Source organism: Lepidothrix coronata, unplaced genomic scaffold (assembly GCF_001604755.1).
Source record: "Lepidothrix coronata isolate B3197 unplaced genomic scaffold, Lepidothrix_coronata-1.0 Scaffold16, whole genome shotgun sequence".
Classification (NCBI taxonomy): domain Eukaryota; kingdom Metazoa; phylum Chordata; class Aves; order Passeriformes; family Pipridae; genus Lepidothrix; species Lepidothrix coronata.
The window spans coordinates 247,293-265,199 of NW_016690196.1; the positions used below are offsets into that span (position 1 = coordinate 247,293).

The following is a 17,907-nucleotide window of genomic DNA, read 5'->3' on the forward strand; positions in this document are numbered from 1 at the left end:
TAACTGGACTTTACTGAATATGCAATATGCAAAGGTGATATTTTTTTTCCCTCTTGTGAAATGTTTTCTTGAAATGAATTCAACAGGCTTAGGATATGTTTGCTAGACTTTAATAAAAAACATATATCACATAGATTTCTTAATAGCCCGGGGATCTAAGCACTAAGATTAAGCAAGAGTAGTTTGCACAAATGATTCACAATCTTCATTATTTTTGCTATAAGTCCCCATTAGACTGGCCATTTATGTATCGCTGTACTAAATCTTGGAGAGAAAAATCCAGATCAAGGTGTAAAATGATTTTTATATTACTGTTGCCTTGCTGATTTTGAGTGTTATGCATTTAGAGACCAAGGAATGGTTTGGTAAGCCATCCCTGAACAACCTAGATTGGAAGGTTCTCTATTAAAACAAAAACATAACATGATTACCAAATTATATCTTATCTTCCCTTCTTGCTCCTATCAATATTTTTTAGGATGTTTTAAAATTTATCCTAAACATTTTGAGGTAAGATTTAAAGTTGTAACAAGGTCACTTAGTGTGATCATTAGCAGTGAACTGCAGCACCATCCATTTGCTACCTTGAATGATCAAGGGGGCAAAAATCCCACAGTTCAGCCATGAAAACTTATTTCTATGCTTGCAACTGCCAGATAGTCTCAGAGCTGATCTCCAGTCTTGCCATGTAGAAGAAAGATACTTAGGTCTTACTGAAGAAAGGTACTTGAATCCTAGCGTATGTTAACGAACGCCTATGGGGGCAGATTTTATTCCTCACAAATTCACCAAAAATGTTTTTATTTAGATGAAAAATACTTTTAGATCAAGATTGAAATTTCCATACAGACATAAATCTCTTGTGGAATAAATCCACACTGTGCAATGATCAAAGCAGGGGTTCTGTAAAAATGGAAATTTCACGCTTCGCTCTGCCATCAGGCTGCAGTTGAATTCTTTCTATGCTTCCAATCTGCCCTAAGACTGGAGTCTCTGTTGTCAGTCTGTTCTGTAGCTAATGAAACTGAAGAATAAATACAGACACTATTGCTCTTTCCTTATGCCCTTTGGTACAAACTTATTTGGGGACAGCATCAGACTCCATCTGCATCCTCTCCTGGATATGAAGTGACAATTTCAATACCACACTGCAATCTCAATCGTGATTTTATATCAGTCTTGAGAGATTCAAAATGCTTTATATTGACTCTCTTTTCCAAAGAAAAGTGGAACCCTAAATTAAAAATAGTTTATGTTAAAAGATTTTATGACTGTGAGAACATACACTAGAAATTCTGGGTATTCCAATAGCTTAATTTTTGTAATACTTTCAGTGAGATCGAAAAGCCAATCATTTTTAAATAGAGTACAAATTTTAACTGAACGGATAAAATTACTTCAAAGTGGTTTTTTTCTCTGCATTTACTGTAAGTACACTACCAGATTTGCTAATGCACATCTGGAACCTTATGAGTTACTAGAGCTAGCAAGCACCTCATTAAATGACAGAGCAGGAAGAGGACTGTAAGATGCTGAGAAAATTCTGACAAAATACTAAATATGATCCTATCCTTTTGAAGTCAATGAGAGTAAATGAATACTGATTATTCCTGGGAAACACTGACTTTAAAGCCACAGAAATAAATGCCCATGAATACATTCCAGCTTTTGAGATGTGAATTGTAACCCTGGACCTATATTCATCAGTAATTAGATAGAAGATTTCATGAGAGAATTTCACCATTTGGTTGGGTGGGCAGTTTGCTTTGTTCTCTGTCACTGAAAAACTGAAAATTTCACATAACATCAATTCAGGCTGCATGACCATTGCAAGGGTATTCTGTTGATATTAGTTTCAAATACCCTGCAAACCGTGCAGTGAGATGATGCTTATTACAACGAGGAAAAAGGGCATTGGTTCACCCAGGAAAAAAACTACTGAAGATATTTTATTTCTATCTTAAAAAACTTCCCATGATCATTTTGCAAAGGTAGGCTTCATTCTGGAAAGATCCTTTCATAAGATTTTGGGACCATTTAAAAAAAAAACCAGAAAACCCACAAAGTAGAGGAAGGTTATTATTTAAAAAAAAAAAGTTTTATAGCCATAACAATAGCAGTTCATTCTAGCACTGCTGTATTTTTCCATCTAAAGAAGTCAGTAGCATACACAGAGACATTCAGATATAAATAATCTTCATGGTTCTGTAAAGTAATTTCACTGACATGCTCTTTTACAGTTCTGAGTTTGGGTTTATGTTTATATTAGAGTTGTTATGCTGGTTGCTTAAAAAGAAAAAAAGAACTCTTGATGTTCAAACTCCTATGCTTTTGACCTTAGAGGCTATTGCCCATTTTTAAGATTTTATGAACTGTATGCCTTGTAGTTTGTAAAATTTTAGAAAAAAAGTTTTCTCTAATATTTCAGATTAAAAGTGCAAATCCAAAAGACTCTCAGAAGCATGCTATGTGACTGTTCCAAGATGAATATTACAGAAATTTGAGGTATTTTTAAAAAATAGAGATCCCAAGGATAAATTTTATATACTAGATTTTTTGTAAGATAGAAGACCAAGAACAGGTAGATCCTTTTACTAACAAATCAAGTGAGTTTGGCTCCATCTGTAGCTCCCGTATTTCACAGCTCTCCAGGATTCTCACTTTAGCCTTTTTGACTTCAGTGACATATAGTTTGTTAAGCAACTTGATCTGCTTTTGATCTCTCCTGGCTGTCAGCAATGTTCCTTGATGCAGTCATGCCAAGCAATGACTTCTGTTCCTATGTCATTCCACAAAAGAAACGTTAGCACTTGCCACATGACTTAAATCAACTCACCGTGTAAAGAAAATTGGGCATCTAGGGTCACAGGAGCAGTGTGACTCTTCCTGATTAGAACCTCTGTCACACAACTATTACTATGTGTGCTTTTCTAGACACCTCAGAATGCTCCAGGTAGGACAGAAAGATGTGGAAAAATGTGTATTGCATCAATTAATGTTCTAATCCTCTCTGCTCTGAAACTCTCTTAAGGTAAAATTGTGGATTAGGAAAATGTTGGATTTGTGGCCCATGAAATTCTTCAAGATACGTATTTAGTTTAGAAAAGAACTAGAACAACAAATTGGCATTGAGAGTTACAGTACTTATGGCAAGTTAAAATCTTCAGAAGCTGTTCTTTGGCTACACATTAACATTTTAGCCTTACAATAGTAAGTTTATTCTTGCTAATCAAAAACTAATTCATCAGTTGTCACTTATTGCAAAACTTTCACTGAAGCTTAGCTAAAAGGGAATTAGAAACAATGTCAGGCAGAAAATAAATCTGACTAGTAGAAGAGATTAATAATACAATACAATGCAGATTGCTATAAAATTGAGTTGAAGTCTGTACTTGTTTATATGTCATAGTCATATTTAATATATTTGATTGAAAAGTGATTACAAGTAATAATTATGATAATTAAACATTATTTTTGTAGTGATGCTTTCTTTTCCTATTCTAAGTGTTTACAACTCATTGAAAAGTCTCCATCCAAAAAAAGCTAGGCTGTGTGGCCCAATACATCTCTCTGGTTTGGAATAAATGTAACAGAGAATGTTTATAAAGTGTTAAGCATTTGCAGAACACTTTGTATTTTAAAAGTATGTTCCAATGAAAGCCCCACAATAACTTGGAAATATACACGTTCCGTATTTTTTCAGTGCTTCTTAGTCACCTAAAATTACCCATTCAGCTTGGATCTTCTAGTTGTAGAGCTGTTATGTGCTCTCATGTTTAACACCTGCTGTGTAAATCAGAGTATAGGAAATACCACATTGTGCAATAGAAAGACTTTTAAAAGTTATATTTGGAGTGGTGTCAATATGGGACTGAGAGAGGACAGTAATAGTCATGCTAATCATTCCTCTTGCCTCTTGCCCTTAACACCTAGAAAGAGGCCCCTACCTGAAAGTGCAGTCAAGCAGTAGTTTGAGGTGGAAGTTGTCCGTGAAGAGGAAAATCTATGTCTGGGGTTACTTTGCAAAATCAGATTGCATCCACTATTAGTTCTTTCATAAGTCATATTAATGTTTACAGGCTAACCTAAAATAAATGCACCGTTCTATTTGCACACCATCCTCTCTCTCTCTCTCTCTCTCTCTCTCTCTCTCTCTCTCTCACACACACACACACATGCTCGTACACGCATCCTTGTGTATTTTCATATTCCCAAGACTGTTTCCATCACAGTTCTGACTATGGGGCTAAGACTTTGGCAACATTTCAATGCCACTTCTTGAGCAGGAGTGGTATTAATTTCAACCTCAGTTAACAAACTTGAGCAGCCTTAAGCCATTTAAGGCCCCAATTCAGACGAAAGAAAAGGAAGGGATTGCTCTCCTAAAGGAGAAGGACATTCTTAGGATTGATTGATTTTCCTCTAAGGAAAGGTCTTGAGTCTAGTCTGGTGGTCTGTCTTTTAAATAGCTAAAGTTTGATGAAATAAAGTGTATCCTAAGAGGTTTCCCAAAAATTTCAGACTTTTTAATATGTTTGTACACTGGTATTTCAAGTTTCAAAAGAAGACAGAAAGTTGAAGGAGAACTAGATAAAAATTTGCATTCTTGAGAGTTTGAATTCATTGCATCATCAAATATGTTCTGTTCTAAGATACTTTTCAATGTCTGTGATTTTGTTATTCTCTGACAATAGTTTTGATATAAATATGATTTAAAATTTTTCACAATTAAGAAGTAAATCTTTGCTTTTTCTTAAATGATCCATAGATCCGTATTATGAGGAAAACATGCCTTCAATCTTTTATAATAAAATGCCAAACCTCTCAAGGTAATTAATAGCAAGATAATACAGCAACATTAGTGGGTTTGGTCAATCCTACACTTATCTGTACAATCTACCTTTGCAGAAACAGCTATAGTTTTAACCAAATTAAATCTTTACTTTTGCCTATTCATTAACAGCTGTGCATCCACACATTGTAGCTGTTTGTTCAGTTATTACTGAAAGGGTTAATTGCTGCAGCTATGCAGCATGCAGACTTCTAAACCTAAACCAGATGTAAACTAAAGCTAGGCTTTCAGTCAATCTTTGAGTTATATTTTACTGTCCTTAAAACTCCAAACAAGGAGCTGTCTATGGAAGCCCTTTAAGACTCAGCAGTTCTTAGTGTAAGAAATTAGGGGCTCTTTCTGTATTTGTGGTTGGGTTCATCAGAGTTTGTCTTTTGATGAAGCCAGTATGGTTTTCTTTAGATAAAGTCTAAGTTTTCTTTTAAAGTCACAGGTTGCAGTTGTAAAGAATCCAGAAAGCACTGAGGAAGTTGTGAAAACAGCGGTTATGCTGTTATAAACTTTTCAAACAAGTAGGACACAGGCACATCACCTGTGGAAGTCTGAGTGCTCAGAACCTCGGAAAATTAAGGACATAATTTCAAAACTTCCTTAAAGGCTTAAAAGCAAAGAGTCTATCAAGTTTTAATTAAACTTATGCTCTCAAATACCTTAAAAATCCACCTGAATTCTATCAGACTTCTATAGATAAGTATGTGGTTTCAGAACTAGTTAACAAAAACAGCTTCATGAACCTCTTAAATACTCATCTAAGGTAATTAAAATTCTTCTTGCTTTCCTTTTGATCTTTTTTTTGCTAGATTGCTTGTTGGTTTTGTTGTTGAGTTGGAGGTTTTAGTTTGCTTGGTTGGTTTTATTTTTGGTTTAGTTTTTGTGTTTTGGGTGTGTTGAAACGAAAAAATCTTGCGGCTCATTATTATCCCGACCAAAGACAATGCAGTAAGACTGAGGAGCAGCTAATCATCTGGTCACACATTTTGTTCAAAATGACTTATTTTATTATTAGAAGAGATTTTTGCTTCCAAGAGTTAAAATTTAGCATTGAACAGAAGTAGCTGGAAAACATGCATTAAAAAGATAGTCTGAATGTTGAAAACATTTTTTTCTTCTTTTTTTAAAAAAGTGAAGTGACTATTTTTGGTAATGCAACTGCTTGCATTTTAGATCATTTATCAAATTCACTTATTGAAAACGTTAGTACAAAGCATGGAATGTTTAGCGGCTTTTCCTTTTCTGTATAGATGTCTCTTAGCTGATACTGGGTCTTGTGAAACTTTATGTACTTTAGTATATTGACCTAAAATAAGATTAAAAAAATAGAATAAGCAAGCTAACACAGTAGCTTGAAAAAAGTGCAATTAATAGTATTTTAACACAGAAATAGAGAATGAGATAAGATTCTTGAAATACTTGATACAACTGGAATTGCAATTTGTTTAAATCTCTAAACTGGTTTTGAACACAGATTTTCTCATCAATTTCCAGACCAGGAGCATTTGAGAGATCTATGCACATATGAGCAAAAAGCTACGAGTTTGAATTGCCCAAAATTTAGAAGGTTCTCCCATACTGATCTTTTCCATTGCTTATAGTTTGCTTATATGTTAAAATTGATTTAGAGGTTTGGAGAAAAGGTGTGTCTGCCCATGCTTGAATGGGCATGCTTCTGCTTAGGACTTGAGAGCTTTGGAAGGTATAAAATCAGTGCATGAGGACTGGGTATTTGGGACTACAGGATACTGAAACCTTCACCTTGCTGCAAAACAACACAGAGAAGTTTTTATCTTTCTTTATTCATGTTGGTGCAATTCCATCTTGTGAGATAAACTTCTAGCTAGTGCTTGGCTTTTGTGACTGCTTACATGACTCTCATTTGTGGTGCCTTAAATATCTTTCAATTCTTTCATTATGAGGAACTTTAAAATTTGCTTAAAGTAAATGAAATTTAGAAATATTCCAGCTTTTGTTTAAGTTTTTCAGTTGTATACACGTCCCAAGATGAGAGAATAAACTAAACCTGTGAGAATAGAAATGATATCAGAGCAAGTTTTGAGCCTGTTGTGAAAAATCAGATAAGCTTTTGTTTTAGATAAAACTTTTACAAAGTCGTCACAACACGTCCCTTTTACCACCTATTCCTTTGATATATGGGATGTTTAGGTGAGCTGTTTCATAGAGATGTGTTTGAATATGAAGCTGAGGTTAAAGACAAAATCAAATTTAGAAGGCTATGAGTATCCTCACATACTTTTTTTCCCATGAGTTACCTCCATGTTGCTTAGAAGTTATTAAATATTCTTCTGGCACAAACATTTATTCAGTATCTTATTTCTTCACTTGGACAAAAATACTGATAACTGTCTGGTATTTTGTATTACTTTCATATGATCAGCAGTTTCATTTCTTCAGTTACAGTGAGAAATAGTGATAGTTCATACAAGTAGAGAGGGTTTATATTCTGGTGACAAATTATAATGCATGATAAATTAGTGCTATATCCAACAGGTTGTGCAGGGAGACCACAATTCCAGTCTTAGTGATCTGGAGAACTGATAAATTCAAGATGAGCTTACAGGCCTGTTAATTCTTTAATGAAGAAAGCATCCGATGAACTAGTTTATTTTAAGCATCATAATACTGATATTAGTATGGTAATAATGACAGAATTTGTCAACTTTTAAAGTCTGAATGCTACATATGATATTTTACTCTATAACAAGAGAAAAGGATTTTTGTTTTCCTGTGTTTTCTTTTGTATTGTAATTATTTAGTGTTTGCAAGTCAGAAATAGGATCAAAAATGGACCTGAACTATTGTTCTTCTGAACATCACTAATTTTAGTCTTTTCATGGGTGGAAGGGAGGGTGGGCAGAAACAAACAAAAATAACTCCACCAAAAAGTGGAGAAACAAAGCTATCATTAACTGCACACCCTTTCCCACACCACACATATATACACAAACAAAGCAACTGTGGAAGAGCTTCTAGTATCTGAATGGTTAAAGAAGAGACAATTCATTCTGACAATATTACACTTTTTTTTTTCCCTGTAATAAGTTGAATATAAAATAGAGAATATGCCATATTTCTATATACATGTTGAAATGGGACTGCTTCAGGTTGTTGACATGGGTATAGACTATGATTTTTGGTGGGTATGAGTCTTCATTAGATATACACTTCTCTCAGATTGGCTGAGAGATCAGGAGTTCATCGTGAACTGCAGATGCTAGTTAAAGAGAGCATAATGCTGTACTGCTCTGAAAAGTATTTAATCCACATTCCGGGAAAAAGTATAAAATTTTGATTATATTAAATGTTATGGTAGGTTCTATAGCCTTTTTCAGATTTGTCACTTATTTCTGAGTAGGAGAAAGGCATGATAGAAATTCTATATTACCATTACAGAATGTCTTCATTTGTAGAATAGTACATAACTTCTCTTTCTACTTCTTGTCATATGTTGTAAGAAAATTCATGGTCATTTGGATCCCCTTCCCTGTTTCAGATGTGTTGACTAAAAAGTTTGTTTAAAATTTGTTTAAAAATCACAGTCTTGTAATTATGTAATTATACATTATATGACTGTATTCGTTGGGGGGATTAGGTTTACTCTTTTATTTTTGATATTGCTTCATAAACAGATTACCTGTCTAATTAGATATATTCATGTTTATTTTTGCCCTAAAATCTGCTGGTATTTCTTTCTATTTTGCTCTAAGCTTAAAAAAAAAAAAAGTTAAAAATTAAATTGTTATTGTCAATTAAAAAATTAAATTGTTATTAAAGTGGTTTTACTCCATTTGTGTGGAGTTACCATTTATTTGAGCCAGTCTGCTTTTCTATATATGTGCATTTTAAACATTATATAGTGCTTTCTGCTACTTCAAAATATTTTTTTAATGTCTAACCAGTTTTCTGTATTTAAAGACATACTAATAATTCCTTTTTACTTGAAGAAACCCTGGAGGGTAAACAAGGAAGATATGCATTTTAGATGTGTGCACTTTTATTGGAAATTTTGAGGCAGAATCAAGCAGGATTCATTTCCGTTGAATGATGGGAACTTATCGCAGCCCAAAGAGATTTCCCTTATAATGGAAATCAGAGCTTAACATTCACCTGAAGTCATAGTCTCAAATCTTCTGTTGTCCCAAGTTACATTAGCTTGGATAATTGGTGGAAGTATGATGGTACCCCCTTACAAATGAATAATCTGTGTCAGACCTGTTTTAGGTTCCAGCTTCTCTGTCCTGGTCTCTAGTGCAATAAGAACCAAGATGTGCTCCAAGGTCTTTCATAGAGTTCAAGCCATGAGAACTGTACTCTTATAATCTTTCACTTTAATCCTTTTGCACAATCCTTTTGAACAATGCAAGACACTTCTACTGCATCTGTTTTTTTATCAAGTATCAAGCCCCCATCTGGCTTTACTCACTAAATTAAGGTCATTCCTACTATTTGGTGCAGGTTTCTCATCTGATCTTTGATTCAGGCACTGCCACCTGGGGCCAGGTATATCAACACGGCATGGAATCTCAGTTTGCAATTTTGTTCCCATACAATTCTTCCCCCTAAATTTGTATTTCTCCTTCAAAATAATTCAAAACTCTTGTAAATTTTTGCTACCATTCATTTAAACTCACAGACTGGCCAAAAATTTTTTGTATATTTTGGTCAAAAGTATTTGACCAGGAACAAAACTGTTCCTGAACATATTATCATTGTGTTTGTACTTGAAGTAGTGTGTTTGAGGCACATATTCCAGCAGTTTCACTGGCTATGAATTAAAGTGTCTTTTATTACAGTATGCAATGATGTGTCATCCCGAACTAATCTGTTACTTGAATTTCAGCATGTGAGACAGAAGCAGCAAAAGTTTATCAGCTATCACTAGAGGAGCACCTCCAGCCTTTCAAAGACAACATGGAGCAATTCATTAGTCAAGGTAAATAATGAAACGTCACTTAACCTTTTCATGACATTTCAAAGGAAAGTTATGGGAACAATGTTTATACATTGTGGGAAAGGGACTGTTTATTTTGGCATCATAGAAAGATGTGGATTAGTTTAATCAGATGCCACACAGTTCTAAAAGATTTGCAAAATGATTCTCTTGTACTGTAGGTGACTCACTCTTTTTTGCATGACAGCAAAGACAGCAAAGACAAATGCTATTGGCTTGAGTGTGTGATCTTCTGATTAGTTCAACATTCCAGTAGAAAACAAATTTACAGCCTTTGTTCCTTGAAAAATTGTTGAAGCTGGATCTGTTTCATTAACTTCATTCCAAAGAGATAATTCTCTTGTGTGCTCCAAAAAACATGGAATAAGCATAACAAAAGTAGTTAAAAGTTTTCCAGAGATAAGGTAAATTCATATGAAATACTTGGATGTGATTAATGGAAAATACTGCAAGAGAAAATATATTAGAAATATCCATGATTGACTGGCAACCTGAGTACTAGAAGGAAAACACTTTAAAATTAAATGGACTCTGCTTTACTAGACCTTTCTTTGATAAGACTATAGGAGATATGATATATCAGAGCATCTCTTGAAATACTACTCTGAAAGAGTATACTCTGTATTGACCAATTTGCTTTTTAATACAAGTTAGAATTCAATGCACCAGGGTTAAAATTCCCTGATGAGTACATCAACATAATTTTAAAATTTTGTTGCTGCTTCTGCTTTGATACTGCATTTTATAATCAAAGATGGAACTATTGTCTTCTGAACAGGCAAATTATTTGATTTTGTACTGATTCAATGGACCTGTCACTAATTCATTAGCTAAGAGATATGTTAAAGAGCTACCATATATAGAACTCTTTACTAACTGAGTGTGCTTTAGGTTTGAGAGGCCAGTCAGATATGCATTTATTTCCTTCTGGGTCGGTTATCCAAAATGACCATCTATCCAAACATTTTAAGAAGTGGAGTACATACAGAATCATCAAGTGGCTTGGGTTAGAGGTGACTAGACCATGTTACTCATGTGTTCTACTATGTACTGAACCATGCTATAGGACTCTCAATTACAGTTAATAAATTGAGCAAACTCACCATTTTGAATCATCAACTGTGAATTGATGTTTCCTAAGACAAACATATACTAGCCAAATCTGGCAAAGAACCTGTTTTGTCCAGCAATAATAGGTACGAACTGATTTAAAACTGGATTCTGATTATGTACATGACATATTAATATTACAGTAGTGACATGATTAAACATGTACCAAGTGTTTTGTATTAAGTTTATATTATTGTTTTTATGTATACATAAGGAAAATTCAAATCACAAGTTTGTCTGAAAGAGATCACTAATGACATATTGTAAATCATGCCATATGTTTGCATATTAACCTTAATAACAGAGTAGGAAATCAAACATGGAACTGTTTATGGCCAGGTTAGATGGAGCTCTGAGCAACCTAGTCTAGTGAGAGATGTCCCTGTCCATGACAGAGATGTTGGAACAAGATGATCTTTAAGGTCCTTTCCAACCCAAACCATTCTATGATTATATTATTATATTTCAACAGACATCTGTCTGTTAAATTTCTGTTACTTCTTTTAGAAACTATACTTACAGAAATATCTGACTTTAGACTTTGGCTTACTTTCCAATTTCTAGCTACACCTTCCAGAACATAATTTTATATAATCAATATAGTGATCTGTTCTGTTTCTGCAAGGATATGCAATTGCTTTTCTTGATTATGTGTCTGTACTTTCGGAGAGTGAGTAAAATGACAATAAAAAGAGATAATTAATCTCATTCATTAAGAACTTTGCTGTGTTGCCATATTAACAGTGTATTGACAAAAGGAGAAACGCATAATGTCAGTAAAAATATCAGTGTCTAATTTTAATGAAAATAATTGGAAATATGTATTGTGAACACAGTGAACTGTGATTAAACAATTTCTAGATTTTTTTTTTAAACGGCAAGACCTATTGTGTGGAATTCTGTCCCAGTATAAGAAAGACAAAGGTTAACATATAGGAAAAAAGAATCCCTGGTTAAGTTCCAAAAATAAAGTAATTTAAATACCTTTCATTATGAAATCCTTTGTTTTTACTTCATGGGATTGAATTCAGACTTGAAAGAGGCCATGTTTAAAGCAGGATTTCTCTTTCCTGTTCAGTGTTTGACAGGCTTTTGATCTAGATATTTTTTCTAAGGGCTTTTGTTGTTTATGTAGACATAATCGATGAGTCTTTTCAGCTAGACTGCACACATGATCATTTAGAAAAACAGAGGGACAATTCTTGGCACCTTTTGGGGATTTTTGTTTATATAACATATGCTCTGGGCAAAGAAAAATCAAGCTTTAAGTTTTTATCTTTTCAAGTTCCAGTTTCTCTAAAGTCAGAAAGTTTTAACTTGTAATTCAGATGAAAAGCATTTTTCATAAGGTTGAATAATTTGGCATGTTTATATGATGCCTTTACAGAGTAGATAACTTGTGTGTATAATGGGACCCAAAAGTTCAAAGTAGCTAGTTATTTACAGCATATTCACTTATACTTGTTGCTAGCATCTAAAATGGAAAATGGTTTTCCCAGAGGCAAGAAAATTTGGACATCAAATGAAATATCCTCGGCAAGGGGTTAGAAAGGCTCTGCTTTATAAGAATAGTTATTGTCATGCACTGTTAGATAACTTTAAATTACATTACTGCAGTCTAGCTAATTGTTACTAGTGACATATTAATTAAAAAAATCTTTTTTAATGTTAACACATTATTATTCATCAGAGGCAAAAAAAGGTTATATATTGCTAGCTTACGTGTAAAGATGATTTCACTTGAAAGCTAAAGAAGGGAAAGAGGCAAGACTGTGTTCAGGATCATAACTTTTAAGATGAAAATGCTAGTAGTATATATGATGAAGGCTGTTCAGCATTTGCCTTGCCAGCCATGTCAGTAGGCTAAATAACTAGGATATCGTCAAAGTATGCAAATTAGTAACAGGATGCAAGTCATTTTTCTGATGGACTTCAGGGTTATTCTTAAAATGATCATTCTACTTAACAGAAAATTAAACTACTTGTCCTGTCCTCTGTACATTGGCATAGTGGGTATTTGTGATTTACAAGCATGACTTATCCTGTGGGTTGGATTTCTGAAGGTCTTGTGCCTCAAAGCCTCAAAGGCAATCCTCTCTGTTCTTCCACATTTTCTTTCCTCTTTTTGAGTCTCCATACTGCAAACCATCAATCATATAATGTGGTTCTCCTGTTCTTACAAATGTTAATTTTTTTTTTCTGAACTTCTCCATAACCACAGGGTTTAAAAAGGGAGGGGAAAAAAAAAAAGAAAAAAAAGAGCTTCTTCAAAAAAGCAGATTGGAGAAAACTTGTCAGAAAATACAAGACTTTTCAAAATTATACTGCTTATTTTTTAGTTTGTTATAACCATTTCTGTAAGGGTTTCCAATATGTGACTAACATATAATTGCAAAATTTAGTAAAACAACTCTACTTTTCCAATAAAAAATTATTCATATCAAACAGCAGGAATTTAAAATTTGCATGTCCCCAATATAGGGTATGTATTCACATTTTCTATCTTTCAGTTACTCCCCACAATTTATCACAATTTGAATAGGAGAGATTGAAAGGAGAACACTATTTGGGAACTTTGTCTCCATTGTGGATAGATAGGGATGCAAATACATGAGAGATCACATCCACCACTTTGGAAAGCTTCAGAAATCACTTGTTTTCCTGGAGGAAATGTGTCTGACACACAGGACAGTGAAGAAATGCTGAGGGGGCTAATCATCATGCAGTTTGTAGAGGAATTTCATTTAGCGGTTAGTAATCCTTTAACTTTGTCCCTACTTGATAGGATAGCCAGCTCATGTTGAAAGAATCATGCGTTCATCAACCACAAATGATTCGCAGTCCCCAGGTTTTAACTGTGGTTAATTTTGCAGTGAAAAGCAGTCTTTGTTTGTTGTTGGGACTCTGTCTAGGCTGTGCATTCTTGTCATCTTGATAAGCCAGGAAACTTATAACAGGAGGCAGCCACTTCCTCAGAATAGGAAGTCTTGTCTGGGAAGTGGACTTTAGACTTTAGAAAAAACATTATGCCGTAGGAAATGCAAGCATTGTTTACAGAAGCAAAATCAAAACTTTCTGATCTTGGGCTAGTTCATCTAAAAGCATTGGGAATAATTACAGTGTGATTGTAAGTTTGGGACCACAAGGTAACCATTCAACCTTTGGTTCCTTCTAGTCTTTATTTTGCAAAATTCTGGAGTTCTGCTATTGTGAGTGAATACTAGCCTCAGGTTTTGTTCTGCTGGACCCAAGAATACAGACTCTTCTCTAGAACTGTTTTCTAGTCACATCCTCATGATCTTGCAGAATAATGATGCTAAAACTGACCTTTTGGTTGAACTGTCTGTAACCATCTCTCTCCTTTGCCTGGAAGAACATTCAGGAACCCAGTTTCCAAACTGTTAGTAAATGAATGTATAAATCACAGTGTGTTGCATTTATCACTGCAGCTGTAACCAGATAGTTGACCGTGACTTGTTCTTTTAGGTCAAGCAGCAAAAGGCTGTGCATCATCAAATGATGGATTGTGAATGAGACTAAAGCACCAGACTGAATCTTGGATGGCTGGGTTAAGTTCCTGGCTCCAGAAGTATTGTAGATGATTGCGAAATGAGTGCTGCTAGGGTAATCTTAATTCTGGCATTTTCTACCCCAGAATGATTGATTTTGCAGATTCCATTTTCTTTAATGTTGCTTTTATAATTTGATTAATATAGGGGGGAACATAGCAGTACTGCATAATTTTTCTAAAAGTAAATTGAAGAAAATGTGACTGAAAGATGATTAGGAAGATATATGAATAAATGTTTTTGTTTTTCTTTGAAAAAAATGCACAGAACATTAAGAAGTTGGCTATTGGTAGATTTATGTAGAGGCACTCACTTTAAATATTATCATCAAAATATACTCATTACTAGAATTTTAAAAATCAGCTTCTTTCATTTGAGAGGAAAATGTTAGAGGGATATGAAAAGTAAGCAACATAAAGTCATTCAAGCAAAAGATGCAGGAATTCAACTTAAGCAATTTAATTTTATGACCGTTTACATTTTTGTTAGTATTCTTCTTGTTGAATTATTGAAGGAACTTTTAAAACTTCTTCTTTGAGTGCTGAAAGTATTTTTTTAATCTCATGCTGACATCTTAATGCTGATAAATAGTTTAACTTCAGCATGATATAAACTTGTCCCTACCTCAGATGTCAGCACCTCCATTGGCGTACATTTTTACATAATAATCCTGATTCAGATTGTGTTGCATTTGCAACACGAGACAGGCTTCACTGAATTAGTCTTACAGACTGGGGCTGGCAGCTTTTTGTACCTTTGGCACAGGGTCTCATTTACTCGTTTTTGTAGGCATCTATACAGCAGTTGCAGACAACACAGGTATGGTAGAGTTAAAAAGTTATTTTGTCATTACATGAGAACAGATCAATGCATGAGTATCACAACAGCATGATACAAGTCACCCAACTCAAAATACTCTGAAAAAAATGCATTCTGAAAAAATTATCAAAAACCTTGTGGATAGTTGGGGAGGGGGGAAAATAATTCACATTTTAAGTCTCTCTTCCAGTAAAAATGTATTCAAATAACGTTGTTTTTACCACATAGCTCTTGAGATGGAGAAGGAAAAAGAAGAGGAGGACATGAAAGCTTAAAAGTACCTAGCTCTTTCATGAGCCCTAATCACAATGACACATGTTCTTTAGCACTGTGGAGTCCAGACTCACAGCTGAACAGCCTTCATTTTAAAGCAGGCCTAAATCTCTTGCAATATCTTTACAGTACTTGCAATACTTTACAGTGATTTAGTCATAGGTATGCTAGCTAACTGCACATCTGTTAACTGCCTAGTCCTGACCTGACTGAGACCACTGAGCAGTGTAAGATTTAAGATCAGTAGCCGGGAACATTGAGTGAAGAGCTCAAAGCTGCACACCAAAACCAATGTATTTGACTTCTGTGAATATGACATGACAACATTACAGTGAGTAGTTGCTGAATACACACAACTAAGTATGATGGAGTGATTTTCTGGGGGGGGGGGGGTTGGTGATTATTGTTATGTTTTGGGGGCTTTTTAAGTGTTGGATTTGAGTCCCTCTTCTCTCTCCCTCAATTCAGCTGATAGGAGATGGTGTCTTTCAAAGAGTGACAAATCACAGAATGGTTTGGGTTGAAAAGAACCTGAAAAATCATCTAGTTGCAACCCCCCTACCACGGACAGGGACACCTTCCACTAGACCAGGTTGTTTAAAGCCCCATGCAATCTGGCCACAAACACTTCCAGGGATGGGACATCTGCAAACTCTCTGGGCAATCTGTTGCAGTGCCTCATGACCCTCTCATCTAATGTAAACCTACTGTCTTTCAGTTTACAGTCATTTCCCCTTGTCCCTGTAAATATCGCTGTAAAATGTTCCTCTCCAGCTTTCTTGTAAGCCCCCTTTACATACTGGAAGGCTACTGTAAGGTCTTCCCAGAACATTCTTATCATCTGCACAACTCATCTATGTACTTGCTCCAGCACGTTCACATCCTTCTTAGGTGGGGGCCTCGGAGCTGGATGCAGTACCCCAAGAGGGGTCTCTCTAGAGTAGATTAGAAGGGAAGAATCACCTTCCTTGACCTTCTGGCCACACTGCTTTTGATGCAGCCCAGGATACGGTTGGCTTTCTGGCCTGCAAGTGCGCATTGTTGAGTCGTGTTGAGCTTCTCATCAACTAACACCACTGAGTCCTACTCCTCTGGTCTGCTCTAAATCCATTCTCTCTTCCCAGTCTGTGTTTGTGCTCAGGACTGGCCTGACTTGGGTGCAGGACATTGCAGTTGGCCTTGTTGAACTTTATGAGGTTAACACAGACCCACCTCTCAAGCCTGTCACGGTCCCTCTGGATGGCATCCCTTCCTTCCAGCATGTCAGCTGCACCACACAGCTTGGTGTTGTCAGCAAACTTGATGAGCGTGCTCTCAATCCCACTCTCCATGTTGCTGACAAAGATGTTAAAAAGTGCTGATCCCAATACTGACCTCTGAGGAATGCCACTCGTCACTGCTTTCCACTTGGACATTGAGCTGTTCACCACAACTCTCTGAGTGCAACCATCCAACCAGTTTTTTATCCACCATCAACCCCATGTCTCTCCAGTTCAGAGACAAGGATGTCATGAGAGCGACAGTGCCAAATGCTTTGTATAAGTCCAGGTAGGTTACATCAGTCTTCCCTTATCCACCAATACTGTAACCCCATTGTAGAAGGCCACCAAATTTGTCAGCCACTATTTGCCCTTTAGTGAAGCTATGTTGGCTGTCACCAATAACCTCTGTATTTTCCATGTGCCTTAGCATAGATTCCAGAGGAATCTGCCTCATGATCTTGCTGGGCACTGAGTTAAGACTGACTAGGCTGTGGTTCTTCGGGTCTTCCTTTCTTTTTTAAAAACAGGGTCTGTTTCCACTTTTCCAGTCATTTGGAACTTCACTGGACTGACACAGTTTCTCAAATAGGATGGATAGTGGCTTAGTTACTTCCTCTGCCAGTTCCCCCAGGACCTGTGGATGCATCTCATCAGGTCCCATAGACTTGTGTACCTTCAGGTTCCTTAGTTGGTCTCAAACCCAATCTTCTACTACAGTGGGTGGTTCTTCAGTCTCCCAGTCCCTGCCTTTGCCTTCTGCAACCTGGGCAGTGTGGCTGGAGCACTTGCTGGTGAAGACTGAGGCAAAAATAACCATATTCTTACCAAATTGTTGCTTGAGATGGATTAAAAGCGGACACAAAAAGCAAAATGTGGAGAAAGTTTGCATCCTAAAACACAGTATCAATAGAACTTGAGATGAAGTTTTTTGGTTTTATTATTAATATAGTTATTAATCTGAAAAATAAGTTTCCTTTTTATAGTTTTTAAAATTTAAATTTTTTTAACTTTCAACAAAGTTCAAGTTTCTGTCCTTATGTATTCACTGAGATTTTA

General features: G+C 35.5%; 1 protein-coding gene across 2 annotated transcripts in view; it reads left to right on the forward strand.

Moving 5' to 3' along the window:
• FMN2 (formin 2) overlaps positions 1-17,907 on the forward strand; it is a 179,686-nt gene that overhangs the window by 122,072 nt on the left and 39,707 nt on the right. For both annotated transcript variants that reach the window (XM_017806715.1, XM_017806716.1), the window contains one exon: positions 9,708-9,800. In XM_017806715.1, the coding sequence (XP_017662204.1) occupies positions 9,708-9,800 (93 nt within the window). The remainder of the gene's footprint in view (positions 1-9,707; positions 9,801-17,907) is intronic.